Here is a 25,272-nt window from a genome sequence, read left to right as displayed (position 1 = left end):
AATTACCACCTAATGCAAAAAAAATCAGTTAATAATGACATGACACTAAAAGTGCGTAAGACTTTGCAGTAGTATTAATTTGTTTGATCTTGATGAATTACTGCAACACAACCTTGTTCACGCATATCTGTAAACATTTTTCATCATGGACATGGCCTCGACGATTCACTTCCAATGCTTGGCCTACCTCATCACCAGCTAAGGTACGCGACGGACGCTCCACCAGCGAGCTGCTCCAGCAAAGGCATGCGGTGCGAACTTTATGGAAAATAAACGTGACATGTAAGAGTTCGTTTAGTTTAAAAAAGATGCTCCTGATGAAAAAAATTATCTTGAAAAAAATATACACTGTCATTAAATAAGGGCCATTAGATATCAGATCCAACGGTTAAATTATCTTGAAAAAAATATAGATATAGATTATGACTGATAGACTTAGTTTATTATTTAATATTTTCATGACGTATGAAGAAAAACAATGAAAAATAATGTTGAAATGTCGTCGCGTAACAGAGTATGTTATGTTTGGCACCATAAAAAACAAATTTAACTTAATTACCACCAATTATATCATATTGGGCCTATTTGGCCTGAAATCATTTTAATGTTTTTTATAACCCATCAAATATACCTCTAATTATCGCTAATTCTACAAATTGGGTCTACTTGGGCTTGAAACCACTTTAATGTTTAGTGATAGCCCATCAAATATACCCCTCATTAAATCTGGACCATTAGATGTAATCCAACGGCCAGAATAATTGGGGTGATGTGGATCAACGTGGAGCCTCCGTACCCCTCATATTGCTTTTATAGTATATAATAGATGTACAACTACTGTTTATCTTGAGACCATGATCAAATTGTTGACGTAAACCAACTCTCGTTGCATATCTTGTGATTGCCGGATAAAGGAATTTCGACGCATAGAAAAAGGGGTCCGAAAACCAAATCGCAATAGCTTTATTTTGTGGGGGAAAACAGATAGGAGTCACTGGACAATCAATTGGAGCTCTTTTTAGAGGAGATGAATTGGCGCTCTTGCACAAACGAGCATTCTTTCGAGTTGTATAATCAGTACTTCAGGATTGAAAAACGAGGATACCATACCTCCCGTTGTCTTGACAGAACAAGTACTAAATCATTTTTTTTTGTTTACACCAAAATCGAAAAATTACATAAATGTGGCTGCTGGGATTCGAGCCCAGGTCTCCACGGCCACAACGTGGAATTCTCACCACTAAACTACAGCCACTTTGTTGGTTTTATTCGTACTGAGTCGGATACTAATCCTGTGACAATGCTCTGCTTTAACAAAAGCATTGAGAAAACTGCTACGGGTGAGCCTATAAACTTTGTATGAGCCGGTGGTAATCAAGTACGGAGTATAACCCTTTCGATTGTCGTTGTTTGGATCATTTGTAGTTTGATAGGTCTGATTTGAGGTTCGCCATCTCAGTTTGGTGATGTAGGCACTATCTTGGGTGCTCCTCCTGCTCTGTCCGATGTAGTTCAGTACGCAGAGCTTGGGCCGAACGTTGTGTTTTCTGTTCAACACTTCAACCAGACGAGGCAGGCAACATCCTCCTGTTCTTTTCTAGTCATGGATGATTGGTCGAACATTGTATCAGTTCTTCCCATATCTGAATCTAATGCATGCTTTTAGTCTGTTTACATAGACGATTCACGCAAAAGATTTCAACGCAAACTAAAATGGGAAGAACAAAACTTTAAACCATACATCACAGAACTTTCAGTGTGTGTGTATTCGAATTTCACACGTTGTATTTTCTCAAAAGGATTTCCAGTGTCACACAAGACATTTCCTTTCTGTTATCTCAAATTTCTCAAAAAGTGTAAAGAAGGAGAGAGAAACAACCCGTCACCCGTGTGGCCTTGTCCGTCGGATCGCGATCCGGCAGCTGCCATCAGTTCTCAACCCTCACCTTGCTACCACAGCAGCCGCCACCGCCGCCGCCTGCCCCCTTGCCCTTCGCCGCCGGCGCCGTCGCCCCCGCCGCTGCATCGGTGCGGTCGAGGAACTCGCGGTTCTCCTTCCACACCTCGCCGTCGTCGTACACCTCCTTCTTCCAGATGGGCACGGACGCCTTGATCTCGTCGATCACGTACCGGCACGCCTCCATCGCGTCCGCGCGGTGCACGGCCGACGCCGCCACGAACACGCTCGCCTCGCCCGCGGGGACGGTCCCGAGCCGGTGCGCCACGGCCAGCCGGGAGAGCGCGTGGGCGTCGCGGGCCTCGGCGAGGATGGCCTCGAGCCGGCGCCGCGCCATGGACGCGTACGCCTCGTACCGGAGCTCCACCACGCGCCTCCCGGCGAAGTGGTCCCGGGTGGTGCCCTCGAAGGTGGCGATGGCGCCGGCCGAGAGGTCGCGCACGTGGTCCACGTACCGGGCGATGTCCAGGCGGCCCGATTCCTCGTCGAGGATCTCGACCAGGTCCTCGGAAGCCGCCGCCGCCTGGGGCTCGTCACCGGCCATCGAATCGTGGGGAGCTGCGCCTGGGCTTGGGGTAATTGGAACACTGAGGTCGAAGTCGTCGCTCCGGGGATCAACTGATCCGGGGAGATAATGTTTGGTGGAGTAGAGAGAGAAAAGGCGGATACGAAAAAATTACGGAAACACCCCTTGGGAGGGAGTCAGGGAGTGCTACGTTTTGGTTTGAGGACTGGACTGGACTCGCCGCCGCCGCCGCGCGCACCTGCTAGGGTCGTCAGAGTCGCCACTTCCTCATTACCAGCTTCTTCTCCAATCTCCATAGCCTCAACCTGATCCCGCCTCCGCCTTTCACAGCTCCTCATCGAAGCAAGTCCCAGGACGGGAGATCTCTGCTTCCATATCGCTGAGACCAAGTGCGTCCGCCCCTTACCCCTCCCCAGCTCGTCACTATCGCGGAATCAGTTGACATTTACTCTGAAGGTTTCCGCCTAATCACCTTTTCTCCCCCTCTATCATGTATTCATGTGGTTTGCTCTTAACTGTCTGAAGTACATGTTTATGTGTGTGTATCTGTCGTGTATTAAGGTACAGTAGGATAAGGGCATCTCCGGTTCTTATTCACAAACATACCATAAGCTAGGACACACACTAATGTGAAACTAAAAATCCTAGGATGCTTAAGATGTGGAGTATGTCTTATCCTAAATATAGGGCGTAATTTGAGTGTCCAAAATACGAGCTTTGACCATAGATTTCTCAGTATCAATTCATAAGAAAGTGTTTTGGAAGACGAATCCAACAATGTCAATTTTGTGTAACATAATCCACATATTATTGGATTAATTCTTTGTCAAAGTTTGAAGTCAAAATACACCTTACATATAGGAATGGAGGAAGTACAGTTTAAGGGAAGATACCCCTAGAGTAGCATTTCTAATCTGCTTGGGCAAAATAATTACCGCTCAAAAAGAGTAGTGTTCAGTGTTCTACTGTTCTAGAGAAAAGAGCAGTGTTGGTACAGTGTTCAGTGTTTGAGAGAAAAGAGTAGTGTTGGTACAACACTACTGTACTGGCTATCGCTTATGGCTTCTTCTCCATCGCCTCAGCCTGATCCCATTCCCCCCACCGTCCTTCAGAGCTCCTCATCAAAGCTAGTCCTTGGACAGGAGATCTCTGTTTCCATATCTCGGGGACCAAGTGCGACCACCACTTACTCCTTCCCTAGCTCGTCACTCTAGCAGAATCAGGTGACATTTAGTCCGAAGGTTTCCGCCTAATCACTTCCTTTCCCACTCTATCATGTGGTTTGCTCTTAACTGTCTGAATTAGCAGGTTTATGTGTGTGTGTATTTATCATGTATTGGGGTATTGGTTCTTATTCACAAAATGACCATAAGCTGGGACCCAAAAAGCTCGAAGTCAAAATACGGCTGACATATAGGAACAGAGGAGTACATTTAAAGGGAAAATACCCTACAGTGACATGTCTAATTTGTTTGGGCATAATAATTACCGTTTAAAAAAGTGGTCTTCAGTGTCTCAGGTCTTCAGTGTTTCAGAAAAATGAGTAGTGTTCATAATACGCCGTTGTACAGGATGTAATAGATTCGTTCCACCCTACAGGCCGTTGCTTATGGCTTTGCCATATTTAGGCCTGGCAGTGCTAAGAACCAAATGTGCAAGACGATTTTACCCATGTGCCGAAGGAGTAAACTTACAATGTGATGGCAGAGTAGTAAGATGCAATAGCCTGTAGGGTGGGAATAAATGTATTACATCTTTGTAATCGAATTTTATGAACACTGTCTCTTCTGGAGTGGCATATAATTATTGTTCCCAAATAAATTAGATATTCACCAAAATTACACCACCAAATCCTCTATTAATTTATCCCCACCATGTCTACATGTTATTTTTTTTCTATCCAAAACACCACTTTTTTCAATTCCACAACACTGACTGGTATTTTGTTTCTAACAAATGTTTTCATTCGTCGGACATTGTTGGTCTTGAATTATAGTCACCATGTCAACACTCGTCGCGGGCTCATTGCCAGGAGCTGTAGTCACCAATGGCTTAACTAGGAGAATGCAAGGTAAACAATTATTTTTAAGAACTTAATTTGCTGATTAAGTATGATAATCCATCAATTGCTTACTCATATTTATTATTCCCTTTTCTACTTCCAAGCTGCTAGACTTTGTCTTAAGTCTATGTAACTGCTGTGATCATTGTACCCATAGAGAGATCTACGTGCCACATGGTTGGACGTTGATGGGACGGATAAAAAATGTGACTTACAGTTAAGCAAAATTAAGTCACCTTACAAATAGATTGCCCATTTGTCAGTTTGCGTACTGTGGATGTTTAGCTAATGGCTATTGTGTGCTAGTGTATTTTCCATATTATGTTGTGATGTTGTCAATGCTGTTGCCACATTCTCTTCTCTGTGTGAAAGTTTTGACTTGGCTTGTTGTCATCCATTATGATACCTAATGAGCAGAAGAGAACAGAAGCATACTTTCAGGTGGTTTTGGAACCATGGAAATCATCCTAATCTTGCGAGAATTGAACTATTTCAGTGAAGTTCCCATGTTCTGAACATGCCTTAAAATTTTCCTTTTCTTGGCTTTGATGTAGTCGGACCTGAGCTACTTTATGGAGTTTAGTTATACTCAATTTGATTGGTAGATGTTTCCTCTGTTAGTTGTTGGGGATTCCATGTTGATTGGTTCCTATTTTAGATGATACAAACAGATCTTATGTGATTACAAGAAAAACTCGAAATAATTGTTGTAGCACAGAATCTATAGTTTTTGTAGGGAAAACATTTAGAAATTTTTCGAGGCCATTATGTTAAGGCTGTCCAAATCAGTCTATGACTCTCAAGTCACTACTTCATTTAACGACATCTCCGTATTCCTCTCTATTACATATTGGTTGTATTGGTGACCTTGCTCTAATCGTTTACCACAGTAAGAAAAGCTTATCATGACTTGCTAATTTGCAATACCTTATTACTTCTTAGTTTCATTCTTCTTATTGTCTAGTTTTACTGCCCTAATGATACTATTCAGGAAACTTAGTTACGCCTATTCTGGTCTTTGAAATGTTACAGTCACACCATATGTCGAACTATGAGCCTTATCACATTGCATCATAAGTGAGCCCTGAATCAGCACATACCTTGTGACTTTGTGGATCCTATTTTGCCTAGCACTGTTTATATTAGTTATTTTCTTGATCCTTATATGTCTCACTTGAAGATGCTTATGAATATCGAACTGTCTGTTTAGGTTCACAATTGCAGAGAGCTCAAGTTAACCATATGTCATGTAAACAGGAAGTTACTATGAAACCAATATTGAGGGTAAGTTGGAATACTTATGGATCCATAACTATTTTGATCACATAAGTAATTGGGTGTTCAAGGTTTCACTCATTTTCAGCTATTTGTTTATCATGAAAGTTTGGTTATATTAAATTTGAAAGGAGCATCTATTATGATTTTTTATGGTCAAAATGGTTAATTTGGAAATAGAAGGACCCTGAGCTTCTCGTGCTTGATTATTTGTACACACTCTACATCCTGATTTAGCCATCGTTAGCTAAATATCTCATGGTATATATGTTTTTCTCGTGGTGAGATACTTGCAATTATTAATAGTAAAAAGAACAGCAACCTTGCGAGAAACATGGTAAATCTCAATATTAAGTCACTCATAATGCTTCATTTCTTTAGTGAGCTTCTTAAAATTGGAAGGGGAAACACTAGCTTAGTTATTTGCTTATGATCTACTGCACTATTAGGTCCTTTGTTTGACTACCTTTTTTGTGAGAACTCTATTTCTCGCAGAGCCTAAGATGCAATGCTTCTCAAACTCAAAGTGTTCAGAGCAAATCTCCAACTGCGACTATCAAACTATCTGATCCCAAAGGTGCTTTTTTTTTTCTTACACTGCATTAATTGTGTTGTACTCATCATAGTGCAAACTTGACCAGTATTTCTTAAATTTCACCTGTTTTATCTGCTACTATTTTCAGGGAAAGTTCAAGGACGTAAACTGGATGACGGAAGTGGTGGGTTCCCTCCATTTCGTTTCGGCAAAGGGGGAGGTGGTGGTGGAGGGGGTGGCTCAGGCAGCAACTATTTTGGTGGATTCCTTCTCTTCACCATTGTGCTGCTCCTGGATTACCTGAAGGAGTTGGAGAAGAACCTGCTTTCTGGAAGGCATCGTGCCGGAGAAACTATTGGAGCTATGGGCTGCTAGAGCAATCATCATGAGTCTTACCAGCAGTAGTTTCTAGCGTTTGATCTGTAAGATTCTTCAATGCTGCCCCTAGAACTGCATCAGATAAGGTTTATCAACTGTCTTGTTTATGCTATTCTGCATATCTTCGGAAAACCATGGCTTGGGCAACACAAAGCCCAAACTGCAGATCTGTGTCATGCTGACACAGATGTGATATGCTTACCATGGATGCAGATTCTCTTCCTTCCTCTTATGTTTCTGTATATTCGTTGCAATTGCTGGAAATCTCCGGTAAGTCTTTGTGCAGTTCCTTGATGGAGAATCTCAATTCTAGAAATTCTGTACGTATCATTTTGCGCTATTGCTGAAAATCCACGGTAAGTGTTTGGTTTGCCCTAGTGTTGTTCCATGATTGCTTGCTTTTTGCTGAAGCCGAAGTCGATTGTCAATGCTCCAGCATTCTGGTGACATGCATGTGCTGATTGTTTCTCTCTATACAAATCGCACAAATATACTAAACACGAGTCTACTTATCGGCATATATTTGTGCAACTATAATTGTTGGGTCATTTTGTTTTCTGCTAGTCATATTTTGTATTTGTAATTTTTTGTACGTTGTATTCCCCCTTTTTATGGTAGGGGTTCACTGGTTCTATAATTTTGTATTTTTGTGTTTAATAGAGTTGGTTTCATACATGCAAGAGTGGGTATTTGAGTTAATTTAGAGTTTACCTTCTTTTAAAAGTTGCAAAAAAAACGTAGATTGCATCATGTTACAAAGAAAAGTCATGCAAAAATATGATTAAATATTTACTGCAAAAACAGAAGGGTTCAGCTTACGTTTTGAACCATTTATGTAACTGGAACTTATCTTTCTTGGAGGCATTAATAAAATCTGCAAGAGTTTCCTTTGGAGAAGTCGGAAAGAGGCTCGTGGGGGTCACTGTCTCGTTGCTTGGTACAAGGTTTGATTGGAGAGAGATCCCCTAACTTAAAAGCAACAAGGTTTGATTGGAGAGAGATCTCCTAACTCAAAGTCAGTGACTTCACAGTCACTGACATGTGGACCCGGTCCACCTGTCAGTGACCATAAAGTCACCGATTTTAAGTCAGGAGATCCAAGTCCGGTTTGATTACCGAAGGAATTTGGTGGTCTAGATCTTCCTCTATTTGTTGAATGTGGCCCTTCGAGCTAGATGGTGCTGGCTTAAGAAGGTAGATCCGGATAGACCTTGGGGTGAATTCCGCCTGCAGATTCCGGCTGCGGCTCGTGATATCGTGGATGCGGCGATGACGGTTTCCATTGGTTGCGGAGAGAATGTTTCTTTTTGGTCTAATCGGTGACTGCCTGGAAGCTGTTTTGCGGAACGTGCCCCTCTTCTCTTCTAGAATCTTTCAGTGTTTGCTACTTGTCTCTTCATGGCAGAGGCGTTGAAAGAGCATAAGTGGATATGCTGCATCAACCCTAATCTTGCTGAGCAGGCAATTCTGGAATTTCTAGACATAGCGGCGCTTGTTCACCGAGTCGTGCTCTCGGACCAGGAGGATGTGCTCAGATGGAGCTGGTCTTCTTCGGGCTCATACACGGCTGCTTCGGCCTACATTGATTTTTTTGGTGGAATGAAGACCATTTCGTGCTTTGTGGATCTTGGAAATCGAGAGCGCAAATCGTTGTTGGACAGCCGACAGATTGGCTAAACGTGGCTTGCCTCATCCTTCTCATTGCCCTTTATGTGACCAGGAGCCGGAGACCATCGTCCACCTCTTACTCAGGTGTGTGGTGTCTCGCCAGGTGTGGGCACCGGTGCTACAATCTTGGAGGCGTCCAAATTGGTTGCCTACTTCGGACAGCTCACCGGCGGAGTGGTGGACCGGCAGACCGGTGCTTCAGACGGAGAAGGGAGACCTGGCGATGGGCATTATGTTGATTTGGTGGTCGCTTTGGAAACATAGGGATGCAATTGTCTTTGACGTTGCGAGACCGGATGTATCGTTTGTCCTTCGCATGATTGAGTCCGAGGGCGACTTTGATGGAGTGCCGGCCTCTTCAAAGGACATAGGTTGAGAGTAGTCTAGTGGGTAGAATGTGGAGTAGATGCGAGTAACCGACTTGTATCGGTGCTTTAATGGCGATGTAACTGCTTCGCAGTATTTCTTCAATATATGACACATCCGCTTGGATGTATTCTTAAAAAACTAGTTTCACTACATGTTTGCATGAAGTTTTTTCAAAGGTACGTACCGTATATAAAAGTAGCTTAGACAGAATACTTTGGACTCATCTTTCCAAAGTTCAAAACATTGGAGATCTAGTAAAAGAGATAAAGACTGAGATATTCCATCACATGCATAGGAGACAAAACCCTGGAGATATTCCTGCTCGATATATACTCTCTTTATTGATTTTTCTCCTTTATAACAACATCATCTACATACATGTCACCACCAACAAAGAACACACAAATGATCTTGATCATCTCCGCATCACAGCAGTACTCCACACCGATGGATGGATCACATGATGGAGCAGGCGTTGGGGTTGTCGTCGCTGAACATGGTGGTGAGCCGCTCCTCCTGCGCCGCTCCGGGGCCTGACCCGTAGCTTGCGACCGGCATGACGGCGTCCTGCCTGCGAACGTACCCCGGCGGCGCCTTCTTGTCGTAGGTCTGCGCCGCGTAGGGGTGCGCCACCAGGTTGTAAGGGATGTATGGCCAGATCTCCGCCTTCTTCCCCGTTGCCTGCACCCGCTTCACCACCTTGTGCGGCTCCACGAACCCTTGCACCGTCACCTTGTACTGCTTCCGGTTGATCTCCACCGATTGCACCCCTGCAAATCAACAACAATTTTAGCACAAATTCATGTAGCCATGCGTATTTATAATCCTTTGAGTTCTTGAAAGGATTGTTTTGATGATGTATATATGTACCTTTCATGCTGGAGAGGGCGTTCCTGACTTTGAGCTCGCAGCCCTCGCAGTCCATCCTGACCTTGAGCTCCACCGTCTGGAACTGCCTCCTCTTCTGCTTGTACCTCCGGCGACGGCTGCTGTTACTGAGAAGATCAGACAAGTACTCAAGAGTGCCACTCACACCCATGTTCTCTACACCAAACTGAAGCTATTATGTGCTTGGGTTTCAACTTTCAAGCACTGCCAATTAATATGCTCTGTCGAAGAAAGCAACAAAAGAGCAGAATTAAGAGCACTGGACTTAAACTTGTTCTCTTCCTGAAATGGTCGCTAGCTCACACTCACAGCACTACTTGCTTCAGAAACTGGTGGTTGGAGAATAGCTAGACACAAGAGGGGGTGGTATATATATAGGCCCTTCGCAGTTGTTGGCTTGTTAGAAGGCAGCAGCTAGCCAGCTACCTTAGCTAAGCTAATAAGCAGCTGCCTCCTTTGCATGCAAACAGTGAGAGTCTGTTTGTTTTTTCCTTGTACAGCTAGCAGCTTGCCGTCCGGGTATTTTTCTGATGTCTACAAGAAGTTTCCAAAGATACCTTGCTGCCGCAGCCCCGCTAGCCGGCACCTTTTGCTGAATTCTTGGCCTCAACCGACTCCCAAAATAGGGACTTGTAAAGGTAGAGGGAGGTGCCACACCCACGGATAAAGGCAGCCGAGAGAAAGATAGAGAGACCGGAAACCGCCTATTGTTAGTAACGTTTATCTTTATCCTCTGCGCTAAGCAACAGGGAAAGGCACAGCTACTTAATTCTTGATTAATTCCTTCCAATGTATGGCCCCTTTCTTTCCTGTTGCAGCTTCTCCAGAAACCAGTTTCGGCTGCCACAGAGAAGCTATTTTGTCTCCTTCTTTTCGGTTTCTGGAAGCTAGTGCAGCTATTACTCGTACTTCAACATTCCCGGCAACTTTTCCCGGCGAGTATTCAGCGATGGGTGTGTTCCTCATGCATGATTGGAATGGGCGAATGGCCTGGCCCTCTCTCAACTGGTTTCAGTTTCTAAAGGGCAATACACACAGCCTGGACAACTGAAAACATGGTCATGCATTTCCTGTGTGCTGGTGTGAATTATCATGGTGCTATCTGAAGTGGTATGCTTGGAGTATCATTCTGGGGTAAGCAGGCAAGCTGCCACCAGCAGGAGGAAGGTGCATGCATAGTGGAGATCTGCATAGTCATCCTATAAGGCGCAATCAGGGGCTGCCAGCTGCCATATGGTCTTTGCTGATCTGTGGTTCTGTTCCCAGATTGGGTCCCAATTTGCAGGTCTTAGAAAACTGTGTGATTGATTAGGCAGGCCATGATTGGAGGTCACGGCTCCTGCAGCAGCATATCTGTTCCTTCCTACATCTGTCCCTCAATTCGCTGAAACGTTTGCACAAGAAACCCCTGCTTTACATGCAGCCAGAAAAGGTTGGTTGATTGGTGGCAGATTCCCTTGTTGCCACTAAGTTTAAGATAGCCATATTCTTCATCCTGTATGTCAGGTCGTGAGTTTTTAATAACAGCTTGCTTGGTGAAGATTCACTGTACGTATTTTGTGATCTCAGAGTGTTTGCCATATTGTAATTTGGTATATATGGAAAACCTTGGTGTGTTTCTTTATCCTTTACAAATAAAACCATGAATATTATGCAAACAAATATAAGTGGGGGACTACTTTGCACCAAACCATCAAAACTTACTTGCCTGCCTCTATATGAATACAAGAATCACCTGTTTACTTAATTTCTTTTGGAACATTCATAACTCATAGGCCGATACTATATTGGTCCGTCTAAAGAAAACATAAATAATTATAATTCCTTTATTTAGGATGCCTACATGTTTTGCCCATCGTATAATTATAGAGAAAATTTAATATGTTTCCACATTAATGTTAGCCATCAAATTTTTGTGATTGTATAGAGCTTAGGCTTTCACTCTTACGAAATGTGGAACTAAACAATATGGCCATTAAACCAAATTAAGGGTGAATAAATAAGGATGAGATGCAAGTTGAAAATTAATGTGAAATCGGGTCAAGCTACTCATGTGAAGCATGGCATATTTTTACTTTGACGGTGCCTAACCTCTTTAAACCCCAGCCGGCCGGTCCTCTTTTAATCAATTTCATTCCACTTCCTTTGGAGAAATGTTATGCTTCGAATTATCTCTTCTTCTTTTTGCCATGGAGACCTACCCGTAGCAATCAACACTAAATTGCAGATTGAAAGTATAAGCATCTGCAAGTTGTATGCAATTACATAAAGCTAGCACATGTGAACTTTAATATAATATCCTTTTGGTAATGTCTCTTAAAAGCTTAATAAATTAATTAATTATCTTTTTTCCTGAAAAAGCAATCATCACAAGATTTTGTAAGACACTAAGACAAACTGATATACTACGTAGCTGATTAGATAACGGGTTAAAGAGATTCTATCACCAGTGGGAATTGAACCTGTGGTCTGTTATCAATACATCAAGAGTGGGCAAGGTCATGTCTGAATTGATTCAAAGGGGCTAGTGCCTAGTGGTTGTCACTTCATGGCCCGTGTGAATATTAACCTTATTAAGAACAAATCATTTGGATGCAAAAAAAAAAGTATATTCCATAATGTTGAACCAAAATTGAACAAAAAGGAAGCGGACAATGGAACTTGGAATATTAATCATTGACTAATCTCAGGCATGACAGACATCTGTTGATCAATGACATACAAAACAAGGAGGCCCTTGTATATGGATACTAGGCTAATTTGCACCAATACCCTTAAAGGTACATTATGATCAATACATTTTTTAGCAACAAACTGATGTTATTAATTACACACAGACAAAGAGGCAAACTCGAGCTGCCAATCCCCTTGATCTAAATGCCATTTACATCAAGATCCTCCGAAGTCATCGTCACAATTATTCACCCATAGCATGTCGAGGTAACAAAACCTGCCAAGTTGTACTAACCTAGCTCGAAGATTTTGTAGAGCCGCATGAGTTATCCGTCCTAAGAGATGAAGATCTAGATTGTTGAATGATCATTGTCCATGTATACGCCCCTTACAAGGTAGAATGTCGAACAATTGTTTCGCCATTGAACCAACAGGGAAGAAGTCCAAGCGAACAGATGGAAAAAACAAGGGACTAATGGCAAAAAAAATAAAAAATCAACGCCACTAAGGTCGCTGCCACCAAGTCAAGCCAAACTGTTGGGCAGCGGACAACCGTCGATCTATCTCCAGGGTTGATTATGACTGCCACACCCTAGACAGAGAGAGACAGATTCAGATTACAACTATTCTGAACTGCCACCACCATCAATAGAAATTCTGGACTTTTTTAACAACTATAATCAGACAAAATTGTTTTTCTTGTGAGAGCTAAAGTATTCATGAAAATGCTACTCCTAACAGAAATCCCCAAATCACATCATTAAGAAGAAACAATAAAAATCCATCCATGTTCGTTCAAAATTATCACCGATTGACAATTAACGACTTTTGGTGATCAACTTATAGTCTTATAGTGAACGGCAGAACTCCTTTTATAATAAAATGAAACGTACAATAATTATGAAGGAAAAAATGCCTCCAACGTCATGCGCATCGGCACATTCATGGTGTTATCCCTATCACTCGACTTCGCAAGATGGCAGTGAACTCTGTGCACCGGCAGCAATATGGCAGATCAAATTGACAGCGGTATCTTATCTTCCCGACATTGGCTCAAGAATATTCAAGTAATCATGCATGTCTCTGGAGAATGAGCTATCTAGATCTCGTGCTCCCTCCGATTCATGTTAATTGTCTCAAATTTACACAAATATGGATGTCTCTATGTTTATAAAACATCTAGATACATGTAATATTTCGACAACTAATATGGATCGGAGGGAGTAAAAAAAAAATGAGCTAGCAGCTGGATAGCCTCATGGTTCAAAGCCTCCACGTACATACGCATACGTGCATTTTTTTAATGGTCTGCATATGATTCCCGTTTCCGCATTTCTCCAAGCTTTTGCTGCACGCCTAGATCGAATATATTTTGTTTTCCTCCTTTCCTTCCTTCATGCACTTCGCCGCGTAAACTTAGCCAATAAGGAACCAAACATATGTAGATAATTGATGTCCAAAGCTAAGCTGCACGTGCCAAAACATACACGTGTTGATGGCACACGCACATACCAACAAAGCATAAAATTTGCACGTGCAAAGCTTCAACTGCATTTGTTACAGCTTGAAGCACATCCACAATGCTTCCCTTTCATAATTTGTGGACATCATAATACTCTAAAAACAAATAGTCAATAATTCCAGCCGATCTCCTGAATTTGCAATAACAAAATTGTGGGGTGATTCCTTTTTAATTTGATTTGGTCAAGTACTCCACTATCCAGGATGTGTTTCTCATTGTCTCTACTCCCGAATCTTTTGGCATTAGTCGCCATTTAGCCTAACCCGGAAAACAAGTATTTAGTAATATTTACAAAAGCTGATCCTGGTAAAGCATAGCCGTTAATAACCGATCTAAACATAAAATAATTGTGTTCTGCTTGCGAGATTGTACTTTGTGTGAAAGATGGTATCCGAAGATTTGGGTTGAAAAGGCAGGCTTCTACTTGCCAAACATATCTTGCATTTCAGATCCCTCTTTTAAGTTACATACTACGCACTTACGTAAAATAACAGGCATGAATCATGATAGGCAAGTACAAACTAAACCAGGTGCAAGCTATCAAGTTTCTCTATGCATGCTCATGCAGAGTTGTTCGTGTTGCACTCAGGAAAGTAAGCAGCAGGTGAGTTTCAGAGATAGATGGAAGTGCCATACATTGCAGATGCATAAAAACTGGAGCGGCTGCTAATTTTCCAGGGAATATATCTGTGCCGTGCAGTTAATGTAATTTTTAGTGCATGATGATGACATTCAAAGTGAAATTCTAGATTGTTGTGTGGAAATGCATCTTCTCAACAAGGAAAAAAGTGTTAAGATATTGCCACCTTTAGGGATGCGGATGCCCCCTGATGTTCGTCTATCAACAAGAAAACATTGTCGATTGACACCAACCATGTGAATTGAGCCCTCTCCGGCAAAAAGGGGGTGAAAATGTAAACATAAACCATATATAACCAGGGACCTGGATCCCCTGATCTTGTCAAAAGGCACGCTGAAGCAGCAAAAGGTTTCAGACTCATCTCATAAATTGACAGAATTTAGTACTCCCTCAGTGGCTTTGAACTAGAGCTAGTTCAAAGCCGCGCCAATCTTTATGAAAAGGAGGGAGTAAGTTCTTTAGCAAAATGAGCTGTGATTGAAATGTGCAAACGGAATTTAGAAGTCACAAACAATCTTCAGAAGAAAATCTCAGATGCAAATTGCATAAATTCCATATCCGAATTCAGATATTACAACTTCAATGTAAAAGGTTATACAACTCCAGTGCAAAACTTTGTCACACGATTCAAATGTAAAACAGACTATCTCAGGATCAGCAAGTTTGATTTTACAGAAGACGTTAGATACATGGATTTTGAAAGAAGTTCAGAGAGAACAGCCTATCAGGTCATCTTTTGCCGACTTTCCAATCTGGACTCTTATGGTTGCATACTAGCAAAAGCAAACTATCATTTGACTGATATCAGTGTTTATTATTAACGAGTCCAGACCAAGTTAAAAAGGCCCCCATACTCCCACAATTTGTTTTCCAGGAATAACAGGCCCCCAATGCCAGTATACATTGTACAACCTATGTCTCTGTGGCAGGACATGGTCAACTAACTGAAAGTCCCATCACAGAATGAAATGAAACACTCAAGCATCTATGACAGTAGCAGGTTCTGGTGCTGCAGCAGGACATGAACTGGCTTTGCTCTCCTTCTTGTTTGCTTTCTTGCTGCTTTTCACCTTATTTGTCATGCTATCTGCCTGCGAGACGATCTTCGAGACCGAGAATCCGGGTTCCTCAAAGATGGATGCCCTTTCATGCACGAGGGAGCTCCTGGGGACAACATCAACGCCATCATATGTCCATAACCCCAACACCGACTCTCCCTTCAGCCCGATTCCGTACCAGCCAAGACCAGAAATGGCTATATCCATAGAATTTGAATCCCAACTATTGCCAGAAACTTTGAACTGTTTCCTCACCCATTTCCCAAGCTCGCTCACCCGTTTCTGCCCTATAGGAGGCTGCAGATATCACACCAACCAGCAAGACATGATGTAAATGAATTAGGATAAAAAATATATCTTGTTAGAATAAGAAGGATACCTGAAGTTGCAAGCCAAAATGATCTTTCATCATAGAGGCTGCATTTTCGGTCTTCCCCATGTGAAGTGGCACAAGTGGCGAAGCCCATACTGTAACATAGATTGATCCTACAGTTAACTCTTCAATATCAAGGCGCACCAGTCCTCCTATATGTATGGATTGCCCTGCCTGAAAAGGTTGCAACCAAACAAATTACATACAAGCAAGAACCGTTAACATGGGACATGCCCAAACAGCATCGGAAGAATCCTGTCTTAACTAAGGATCCTTAGCAAAAGGCACTCTATGTAATTCAAGAATCAACCAGCCATGATATGAAGAACTGAACTTCAGAAGTACATCGGTGTCAGTTTCCCAATCCACTCTATTATCATGCATTTTTTTATTTCAGTTTTGTCTTTTAGAGGGGGAAATAACTACCGCCTCGCAATCTCCCTAGAAAAAAATCCCGTATAATCGCAATTGCCTAACCAATAGCAGATTTAGTTATGTAGGCATGTAGCACAGAAGTAGAACACGATAGAATGCTAGAGTTGTTTGCAGAAAAGCATAATTGACTGTGAGAAAATAATCAGAAATTGTCCCCGTTGCACCTAATCATAAAAATCACTGACAAAGGGTGTATAAGATGAACAGAATGAGACCTTTATTCTGTAAGTCCTTGGCTGCATCTCCTTCCTCACTTGAACGATCTTCTGCTCCTCCAGTGTAAGTCTCGAAGTCAGCTGGTGCCCATGAAGCAGGCCAGGAGTGTCAAACAGCTTCGCTTGAGCACCAAGAATGCCATCCACCCGGATGACCCCAAGGGTTGTTCCCGGAACCGGCGCCTCTGTCAAGATTTTCCCGCCTTCTGCCCCAGAGCACCGAGCAATGGCGTTGAGCAGCGTCGACTTGCCCACGTTCCGTGCGCCAACAGCCCAGACCTTGCCGCGAGCCCCGGCAAGCTCGCGAACGTGGTTGAGCAGGTCACGCACACCCCACCCTCGCGCGGCGCTGACAAGATGCACGCCGGCAAGCTGCAGGTCAGCACCAGCGCCGGCACGGGCGCGGGCCTGAGCCCAGGCGTGAACATCGTCAGGGGACAGCGACGGCGTCGGGAGCAAGTCGAGCTTCGTGACGACCAGCACTGCGCGGGGGAGGTTAGCTGGCGCACCCCGCTTCCAGTCCTCCTGGTGAGCCTCGCCGGCGGCCGCGACCAGGCGCGCCACGGCGCGCGGGAAGGAGCCATCGAAGTCTGACGCGTCCGCCAGGAGCAGAACCAGGGACCTGGCCCCCGACGGCGACGCGAGGCGCGGGCCGACGGCAGCGACGAAGTCGAAGTCCGGGAGCAGGACCTCGGCGTCGGGGCGCTTGACGTGGCCGTAGTGGCGCAGCGAGTGGCACCGAGCGCACACCAAAACCTTGCTCTCCCTCTTGGCCTCCACCTCCACCCCCGCCGCCTCGTCCCCTCTCGAGTTCTCTTGACCCTCCCGGAGATGTCCGCTTTTCAGAGAGGTCGAGATTTGGGTGTCGTCGGCGGTAACGGGCGCGAGGCGCGCGCGGTAGTCGGGGGACTTCGGGGATGGGAGGTTGAAGAAGCCCGGGAGCGCCGGGTCGGCAGACTGCATGGCGATGCCACAGCCAGGGCAGGTGCCATTCGCGCTAACAGCTGGGAGGTCAGAAGACACCACAGCAGGAGGTAGAGACGCCGTCGGCGGCGGCGGCGGTGGGGACGAGAGGTGGCGGCGAAGAAGCGGGAAGGGTTTAGGGATTTGAGAGGTTAGGTTGTGAGGTGGAGGAACAGGTGAGGGTGCAGCACTTGCGCGGAGGAGGCGGCGGAGGGCGGGGTGGAGGCGGCGGGCGCGGGATAGCATCTTGCCTTGTCGCCGCCGCCGCAAATTCGTGGCCGGCGGTGGGTACTCGACGTTTCAGCGGGGAGGGAGTTAGAAGTTGGGCTTTTCCCCGCCTGGCGAAGTGGCGAAGTGTCATGTGGGCCTTGAACGTGTGAGCGGGCCAGAGACACCGTACAGGCTTTATTGGCATCCCACGGGCTCTGCACAAGCCAGCCCACGTCGCAACCCCTCGTCCCCTCCGAGTCCGCACGCAGCTAACTTCTCTCTGATCCGCCGCCGTCAGACCTACCGACGGTGCTCGCTGCCCTTTCTCGGCCCCCCATCTTCAGCGCCCTACGGTGGATCCAAACCTATCTGGTAGAGTTAGGGTTTACAGAGAGCTGCGATGGCGTTGACCAACTTGATTCTGACGGTGGTCGGAGTGGGCGCGGCGATGATGCTGCTGCGCAAAGACGTGAAGCAGTCGTCCGCCGTCTTCCGCCGCAACATCCGCCACATCAGGAACTGGCTCGAGGAGGAGTCCGCCGCCACGTACACTCTTCAGTCCCTCCCTTCATTGTACTACTCCATTATTATCTCACCCAATTGCAGTGGAACTAAAGGGATGGGAATAATCGGATTAGATCTTAGTACCAGGTTGCTTAGCTTTCTGTCATGAATCCAAACACGCGCTGTGTGAAATTAACATGATTTCAGCCGAGCCATCTCACAGATATATGGAGTAGATAGAAAAATCATCCATCTCGTAGTACCTGTTTTTTTGGATGAGGTAATTGCTAAAGTTTGTCCATGCTAGTACAATACTTATCACTGCCAGGTGTATCTCCATGTCCGGTCTCACTTCGTGGTATAAAATCTCTATCTATCTGTGATTGCCAAGTTATGGAATCATTCCATGCTTGATTTCAGTGGTGAGAAGCAATTCCCTCACTAAACGATAAAGAACTTAGTTATGTTCCACTTGCTCCTTCTAGTCTCTCTACTCTTGTACATTGTTCTACTGTTAATGTTGATATGAGATTTCTTCCAGATTTTATATTTCGGCCATTCAAATCATAAATAGTATAATTCTTCCGGATATATAGAAATTTATACCAATATCTTTTATACCAAATGAGTACAATATGAACACCTATTTCATTTTTTCATTCGAAGAGGAGGATAACTCCCCGCCTCTGCATCGATTGATGCACACAGCCATCATATTACTAAAAGTCATTTATCTTAAGTCTAAAAAATACTCCCTCCGATCCTAAATTCTTGCCGTTGTTCTAGTTTAAATGTGAACTAGAACAACGACAAGAATTTAGGATCGGAGGGAGTATATCTGAAAAGAGACAAGCAGGACATGATCACATGCCCTCAGGACATGAATACCTATTTCATGACGGATACAATGACTAATTTGGTGTTGCAAATCTTAGTATATTTTTCTACAAAGTTGGTCAAACTTAGAGAAGTTTGAGTTAGGACAAACCTAAATGTACAACTATTTAGAAACAGAGGGAGTTGTTATCACCTTCTGTTACCCTGCAGGCTTACGAGCTCCTTCATTCCTAGCTACCAGCATATCCCTCATTTCATTCTTGATAACCCATTTGAGCTAACATATCACTGATAACTGCAAATAGTGGATGGGGTTTAAATTTAGCTCATTCCTGTGGCAATGCTCTCCCCCATAGTTTTGGATGCTAGCCTGGTTTCTGTTCATGAAGAGACTAGAATTATTACTCCCTCCGATCCAGAAAAAGTGTCGCACATGCATTTAGCTATTTTTTGCGAAATGTCACAGTGGTTCTGAACTCCTAATGGTATTGAGGCAGTACTTGAGTTTTAGCCACTGCATTTCTATTAATATCATATCAGGATATGCATGGGTTTCTTTTTTCTTTGCTTCATTCATGGCTTGAAACTATGATGAAGCCAGCACAGCATATTTGATTTGATCCCTACCTACTTATGTATCTTCTTTTATTTCTGTAGATCTGCTGAGCGATCTGCACCGAAGGAGCTGGAGTCCCAGGCTGCCAAGAGAGATGCTGCGCCCAAAGAGGACAAGCATTAGATGATTTTGCACTATGTTTCCGTTCAATACAACTGAGGGTTTAGGATTCGTAACTACTTGTAAAAAAAGTGTTTGGTAGGATCATCAATCTAGAGAGTATTGTACTCAAATAAAGCAGGGGATGTGGATAGCTGCATATGGGTTCAATCTGTTTTCAGTGTATGTTTCAAGATTGGAATTCATGTTTATATTTCTGTCGCGAATTCTATATGGCTGAGTCTCTATAGCCAAGATAAACCCACAAGTGATCATTTGAATCGCGGTTTTCCTGGCAGTGATTTGTCATTATTTCAGCAATTCACTTTTTTTGGTACAATTCGCTCCCTGGTTTCCAGCAATTCAGGGGATATTTTGCAGTGTCTACGGTAGAAAAATGTTCGGAATACTCGCACCTCAAGTTGAACTAGTTTGCATTCTTTTTAATTTGATATGATATACTTAATATTGAAATTGACCATGACTCTTTGGCGCTAGTGTTTTGTTCCTGGTCCTGCGGACAATGCAGTTGGTGCACAATGTTTGAAATTCACCTAATCTTGCCTAGAGTAGGCAAGTGATCATTAACTGTCTCTTAGGGCACTCTCAATGCAATATATGTTAAACTGTATCATATGCATTAAATACATGTTTATCTTGATGTTGTATCTAAACAAGCTCTCATTTATTATGTTTTTTGAGAGAGAAATTATGAATTTTCTTGGGTTTAGCGCTAAGAATTGTATCTAGATTAAGATATCATGTCTATCTTTTTTTCATTAAATAAGATGTCACATTAGATTTTTTTGCATAGGTGACATTCTTATAATATACTCCCTCCGTCCCATATTAAGTGACGAAATATTACATGTATCTAGACACTTTTTAGACACAGATACATTCATATTTAGACAAATTTGAATCACTTAGTAAGTATGGGACGGAGAGATTACGACGGAACATTGAGACCGGCCTCAAGTTACAATGTTGATACTACTAGTAGTATTTTATTATTGACTAGCTAGCTCTCAAGTTACAAATGAATGAATGTTCTTACAGCAGAAGAATACTGCATCAAATGCATAAAAGCAAGCCAAGAAAATGAAAACCACTAGAGACTCTACAAGCAATCTGCTCAAACAACGCAAACATCTTGAAATCGGACCACCAAAATGCATATATATACACGAGACGAGAGCAACTCAAAACTGAATTGGTCTCCCTTCAAACAAATAGATGAAGCAATGAACACGTGATTGAATCAAAGCTAGACCGGGCCACCGGCAGCGGTGAGGAGCCCACGGCGACGTGCATGACAAAAACTCAAGCCTGAGTTCGTTTCCGGTACGATCTGAGCTTTCAACGATCACAATCAGGGTCCTGATCACAATTCACATGAGTCAATCGCGGAACAGGAATGGGGACAATCGGAATCAAATCAATTATTGGTATCTGGCGCGGCTACCGGCGGCCGACGGGCACCGGCTACGCGTTGCCTGAGCATCTGGGTGTAGTTGAAGATGGAGTGGAGGCGCTGCTGCCTCAGGTCCTCCTTGAACCCCCGGATGAACTCTTCCGCCTTGGCGTCCACGTCGGACCTGGCCCTGGCCGCCTCGTCCTCCGTCGGCGGCGGCTGCTGCCGTCCCGCCAGGACCAGCGCGTACGCCTCCTCCATGCTCATCGAGTTCGCGTCTTCCACGCCCTCGTCCTCCTCTTTCTCCGGTGATGGCTCCGCCGCGGCCGGTGGTGAGCGCGGCGTGGACGGCGCCGACCCCCTCGCCTCCTGATCTGTTTCCCGGAGCGCGGTGGCGGCCGCCGTGGTGAAGGGCGAGGACGGGAAGGAGAAGAGCGAGAAGGACCGGATCCGCTGCAGCACCGCCGACGAGGCCCTGCGCGTGATCCCGCCGCGTGTCGACGGCGGCTGCGCCCGCGACGACAGGGCGAAGATGGCCCCCACGACGACGTTCAGGAACACGAACCACGCCGCGCCGGAGCCCAGCCACGAAGGCAGCGGCCAGCACCACCACTCCGCCGCCGCCATCGGCACCCGCTTGCTCTCGTCTCGCTAGCCCCTCCTTGACCCTCGATCGGCTAGGCGGCTCCTCGCCGACTGGTCGTTTGCTTGCTCAGTTTCTCTAGTAGGAACGAGATTTCAAGAGGAATTGTCAGTTTACTTGGACGCCAGGACGGCGTTTTATATGGCGAGAGATTAACTCAGTGACAGATTGGATATTTTCACTTAACTTGGACGCGTCATCCGGCCTGGTCAAGCGTACTGCGTACAACAGTGGGCCAGTGGGGCATCCAGCTTCGCCTTCCTGCTCATTACTTCGCCAGTGGGCCGGTAGTGCTAGTACAAATTTGTTATCCACTTGTGTACGCAATCCCTTTATTTTCTTGACACTTTGTATACGCCATCTCGGTTAGATTAGCATCACCGGGAGCTAATGGCAATTTTTAACACGTGCACGAGTTTAGGATGAGACTATGAGAGTACTTAATTTTCCTCTGTTTTATCTCTTCTTTTTTACTGCTGTTGTTCAATCCCTGTGCTTTCATTTCTATCTTAATCGTGGCGTCTGCGTTTTCATGGAAAAAAATAAAATTGATGGGTGACTTTGGTGGCACGCCTTAGACTATCTCCAATAGTTACAAATTAGCTGTTACTTAGTGTCACATGTCATGCTTTTGCTTAGCTGGAGGACAAAAAATAGGAGAAATGAATGTAACAATTTCTTGTACTCCCTCCGTCACATATTAAGTGACTCAATTTGTGCAAATAGGGATGTATCTATACCTAAAAAATATCTAAATACATATTATATTTTGTCACTTAACATGGGAAAGGAGGGAGTAGAATAATCGGTTACTTCACAGTTACCAACAAAAGGTGGAGGCACATAGGAGTATGCCAAGTGGGACCTAAAAAATATGCTTTTCATAATAAAAAAATAGCTCTAAGAATAAATGATGGGTAAGGAAAATAACTTTTTTTTAAACTGGTAAGGAAAATAACTGATGACATGGAAAGCAAATTAACAGTTATAGAAATTGCAAAATGGTGTTGGATCGTTGGCGTTGCAGAAACGCCGTCAAGTGTCCCCTGCCAATTCCATTTGGTTAGACTATTCCAGGAAAAAATATCATGATTATTTTGGAGGGGGCATGTACTGAACCGAGAACATGCGTTTCGAATGTTCGCGAAACATGACATTCAGCTAACATACCCGAGTTTCAAGGTGTAAATGACCCCGATCTCTTTCTTGGTCGAATTTGGAGATCCGTTTTGTTTTCAAACATGGATGCAAACTTGCGATCGCAAAGCCTGGGATCGAGTTTGATGTTATTTGGGTTGACATGTCCTTTTATTTTGTTAACTGCTGACCTCTGACATACCTCATTTATTTCCTTTTTCTTGTGCACAAGAAGAAGAGTAAAATGACCTTAGAATTGGCAAAACCATGAACTAGATTCCGCATCGGCAAAACCATGAGCTCTCAGGGAAGAATCTCCAGTTTATACCCTTTTGCAAAATAGGTACCCCTCCTTCACAGCATAAAAGACCCGGCAAGGAATCGCTATCGCTACTCCCTCTATCCAAACCATACCTGTTGTTAATTGCTGTGTATCAAACCGAGCCGGTACCTTACGTGGAGGCAGCTTTCGAAAAAGCCTCCAGGGGGGTCCCGGCCCATACCTACCAGTACGCCATCGCTACCAGAAAAGAACCTTTCGTTATTCCGAGGTCAACAAGGTTGTTCGTCGCGTCCGAGGTCACCGCCTCATCCGATTTAGTGTTGTCGGAAGCTTCTACGTTTTTTGCAAATAAATTAGTCAAGTCAATTGCTTCAGCGTGTATAGTCAAGGTTCCGCCTTGTAGAGATTGAGCAACTTCCGGGGGCTTAATGCCTAGACTAGCTAGTAGCTTGATTAGCCAATGTGTCCTCGCTGAGATTCTGTTTGCTGTTGTTACAGGTGTCTTCAAGGACTTGTTTTTGCTTTCTGACAAGTTCAAGGACTACTTTTTTTTTCCTGACAAGTCCAAGGACTATGTTTTGTCAGTCCTGAATGTATTGTTATCAATTCCATAATTTGACCAAACTCGATCCTTCTCGTATAAGAAACACACGTGATTGAAGTTACAAATGAAAGAATGTACACTACTCCGTACTTAATGACAACAAAATTAAAGAATACATCATGCAACATCTACACATTCTACCGATTCCGTATATACACAGGAGACGAAGGCAACTCAAAACTGAACTGGTCTCCCTTGAAACAGATAAGCAATGAACACGTGGATCCAAGCTGGATCCGGCTGCCGGCGGCGATCCCGCTGCCACGCATGCATGACATGGGCAACAACTCGAGCCTGAATTCGTCTCCGGGCTAGTCTCAGCTTGAGTTGAACGATCAATGATTGGTGGTATCTGGTGGCGCGGCGGTTACGGGCGCGCGACGGGCAGCGGCCGCCGCGCGCTGTTTGAGCATCTGGGTGTAGTTGAAGATGGAGCGGAGGCGCTGCTGCCTCAGGTCCTCCTTGAACTCCTCCGCCTTGGCGTCCACCTCGTACCTGGCCGTTTCGTCCTCCGTCGGCGCCTGTGGCCGTCCCGCCGCCAGGACCAGCGCGTACACCTCGTCCATGCTCATCGCGTTCGCGTTCGCGTCTCCCTCGTCCTCGTCAATGTCATCCCCTTCCGCCGCCGCGGCCGGTGCCGCTGCAGATGCAACGGCAACAGCAGCACGCGGGGTCGACGGCGGCCGCCTCCTCGGCGTCGTGATCTCCTCTGTTTCCTGGGAATTATAGGACGGGAAGGAGAAGGTGGAGAAGGACCGGATCCGCTGCAGCAGCACCGGGGAGGCCCTGCGCGTGACCCCGCGGCGGCGTGGTGACGCCGAAGACGACGGAGACGGCGGCTGCGGCCGCGACGACAGGGCGAAGATGGCGCCCACGACGACGTTCAGGAGCACGAACCACGCCGCGCTGGAGCCCAGCCACGCCGGCAGCGGCCAGCACCACCACGCCGCCATAGGCAGGCGCGCGCTTGCGCTTATTCGCTACTAGTCCCCCTTAATTTCCTTGCTCTCTCAACTCCCGTAGCTGCTCTGCTCTGTGCACTGCCTTGCGTCGGTCCTCTCTCTCTCTCTCTGCAATTCGAGAAGAGACGAGATGACAACTTGACAGGGTTATGCTTGGTTGAGTGGCGAGTCACGCAGATGCCAGGTATATATATAGGGAGAGCACGAATCGGATTAACCCCGGCCGGTTTCGTGGTGGAAAAGAAAGTGTAGGCTAAGGAACTGTCAGTCTCGACGCGTCATCCCAGTCGTGAGCAAAACCCGGTCAGGAGTAGACCTGGACATGCGGCTGCGGCGGTGCATGTTAGCTTCGCAGCAAACGCTTTACTACGGCTAAAATTGTTCTCCACTTGTTTACGTCATCTTGGTTTTCAGTTAGCAGTAATT

General features: G+C 44.9%; 7 protein-coding genes and 1 non-coding gene across 10 annotated transcripts; 2 read left to right on the top strand and 6 right to left on the bottom strand.

Moving 5' to 3' along the window:
• Nucleotides 1-1,183: 1,183 nt before the first annotated feature.
• Nucleotides 1,184-1,255, bottom strand: TRNAH-GUG. Its single transcript has one exon. It is a non-coding gene; the product is annotated as a tRNA-His (tRNA).
• A 459-nt stretch (nucleotides 1,256-1,714) lies between these two features.
• LOC104584667 (molybdopterin synthase catalytic subunit) lies at nucleotides 1,715-2,933 on the bottom strand. The gene has a single exon (XM_010239810.3). The coding sequence runs from the start codon at nucleotides 2,499-2,501 to the stop codon at nucleotides 1,929-1,931; it is 573 nt and encodes a 190-aa protein (XP_010238112.1). The 5' UTR covers nucleotides 2,502-2,933; the 3' UTR covers nucleotides 1,715-1,928.
• Nucleotides 2,592-7,103, top strand: LOC100827196. The gene is made up of 6 exons (XM_010239806.3): nucleotides 2,592-2,598; nucleotides 2,868-2,939; nucleotides 4,480-4,554; nucleotides 5,756-5,829; nucleotides 6,316-6,397; nucleotides 6,504-7,103. The coding sequence occupies exons 1-6, from the start codon at nucleotides 2,592-2,594 to the stop codon at nucleotides 6,728-6,730; spliced, it is 537 nt and encodes a 178-aa protein (XP_010238108.2). The 3' UTR covers nucleotides 6,731-7,103.
• Nucleotides 7,104-9,066: 1,963 nt separating this feature from the next.
• LOC100837619 (heavy metal-associated isoprenylated plant protein 23) lies at nucleotides 9,067-10,044 on the bottom strand. Its single transcript, XM_003577987.4, has 2 exons — nucleotides 9,641-10,044; nucleotides 9,067-9,540 (listed from the first exon to the last, which is right to left on the bottom strand). Exons 1-2 carry the CDS (start codon nucleotides 9,807-9,809, stop codon nucleotides 9,227-9,229), a joined length of 483 nt encoding a protein of 160 aa, XP_003578035.1. The 5' UTR covers nucleotides 9,810-10,044; the 3' UTR covers nucleotides 9,067-9,226.
• A 4,979-nt stretch (nucleotides 10,045-15,023) lies between these two features.
• Nucleotides 15,024-17,928, bottom strand: LOC100826895 (GTP-binding protein BRASSINAZOLE INSENSITIVE PALE GREEN 2, chloroplastic). The gene is made up of 3 exons (XM_003576415.4): nucleotides 16,575-17,928; nucleotides 15,931-16,098; nucleotides 15,024-15,848 (listed from the first exon to the last, which is right to left on the bottom strand). The coding sequence occupies exons 1-3, from the start codon at nucleotides 17,781-17,783 to the stop codon at nucleotides 15,471-15,473; spliced, it is 1,755 nt and encodes a 584-aa protein (XP_003576463.1). The 5' UTR covers nucleotides 17,784-17,928; the 3' UTR covers nucleotides 15,024-15,470.
• Nucleotides 17,929-17,974: 46 nt separating this feature from the next.
• LOC100837318 lies at nucleotides 17,975-20,101 on the top strand. Of its 2 annotated transcripts, none has more exons than XM_010239805.3 (2): nucleotides 17,975-18,320; nucleotides 19,746-20,101. In XM_010239805.3, the coding sequence occupies exons 1-2, from the start codon at nucleotides 18,148-18,150 to the stop codon at nucleotides 19,825-19,827; spliced, it is 255 nt and encodes an 84-aa protein (XP_010238107.1). In that variant the 5' UTR covers nucleotides 17,975-18,147; the 3' UTR covers nucleotides 19,828-20,101. The 2 variants fall into 2 exon arrangements, with proteins under 2 accessions (XP_010238107.1, XP_003578034.1); XM_003577986.4 differs by having other exon boundaries at nucleotides 17,988-18,293.
• A 676-nt stretch (nucleotides 20,102-20,777) lies between these two features.
• Nucleotides 20,778-22,155, bottom strand: LOC100837012. Of its 2 annotated transcripts, XM_014902205.2 has the most exons (2): nucleotides 21,269-22,155; nucleotides 20,778-21,183 (listed from the first exon to the last, which is right to left on the bottom strand). In XM_014902205.2, exons 1-2 carry the CDS (start codon nucleotides 21,842-21,844, stop codon nucleotides 21,163-21,165), a joined length of 597 nt encoding a protein of 198 aa, XP_014757691.1. In that variant the 5' UTR covers nucleotides 21,845-22,155; the 3' UTR covers nucleotides 20,778-21,162. The 2 variants fall into 2 exon arrangements, with proteins under 2 accessions (XP_014757691.1, XP_024310547.1); XM_024454779.1 differs by having other exon boundaries at nucleotides 20,778-22,141.
• A 1,739-nt stretch (nucleotides 22,156-23,894) lies between these two features.
• Nucleotides 23,895-24,853, bottom strand: LOC100826581. The gene has a single exon (XM_003576414.4). The coding sequence runs from the start codon at nucleotides 24,835-24,837 to the stop codon at nucleotides 24,220-24,222; it is 618 nt and encodes a 205-aa protein (XP_003576462.1). The 5' UTR covers nucleotides 24,838-24,853; the 3' UTR covers nucleotides 23,895-24,219.
• Nucleotides 24,854-25,272: the final 419 nt, after the last annotated feature.

This window comes from Brachypodium distachyon, chromosome 4 (assembly GCF_000005505.3).
Source record: "Brachypodium distachyon strain Bd21 chromosome 4, Brachypodium_distachyon_v3.0, whole genome shotgun sequence".
Classification (NCBI taxonomy): domain Eukaryota; kingdom Viridiplantae; phylum Streptophyta; class Magnoliopsida; order Poales; family Poaceae; genus Brachypodium; species Brachypodium distachyon.
This window is presented reverse-complemented; position numbering and strand designations above follow the sequence as displayed.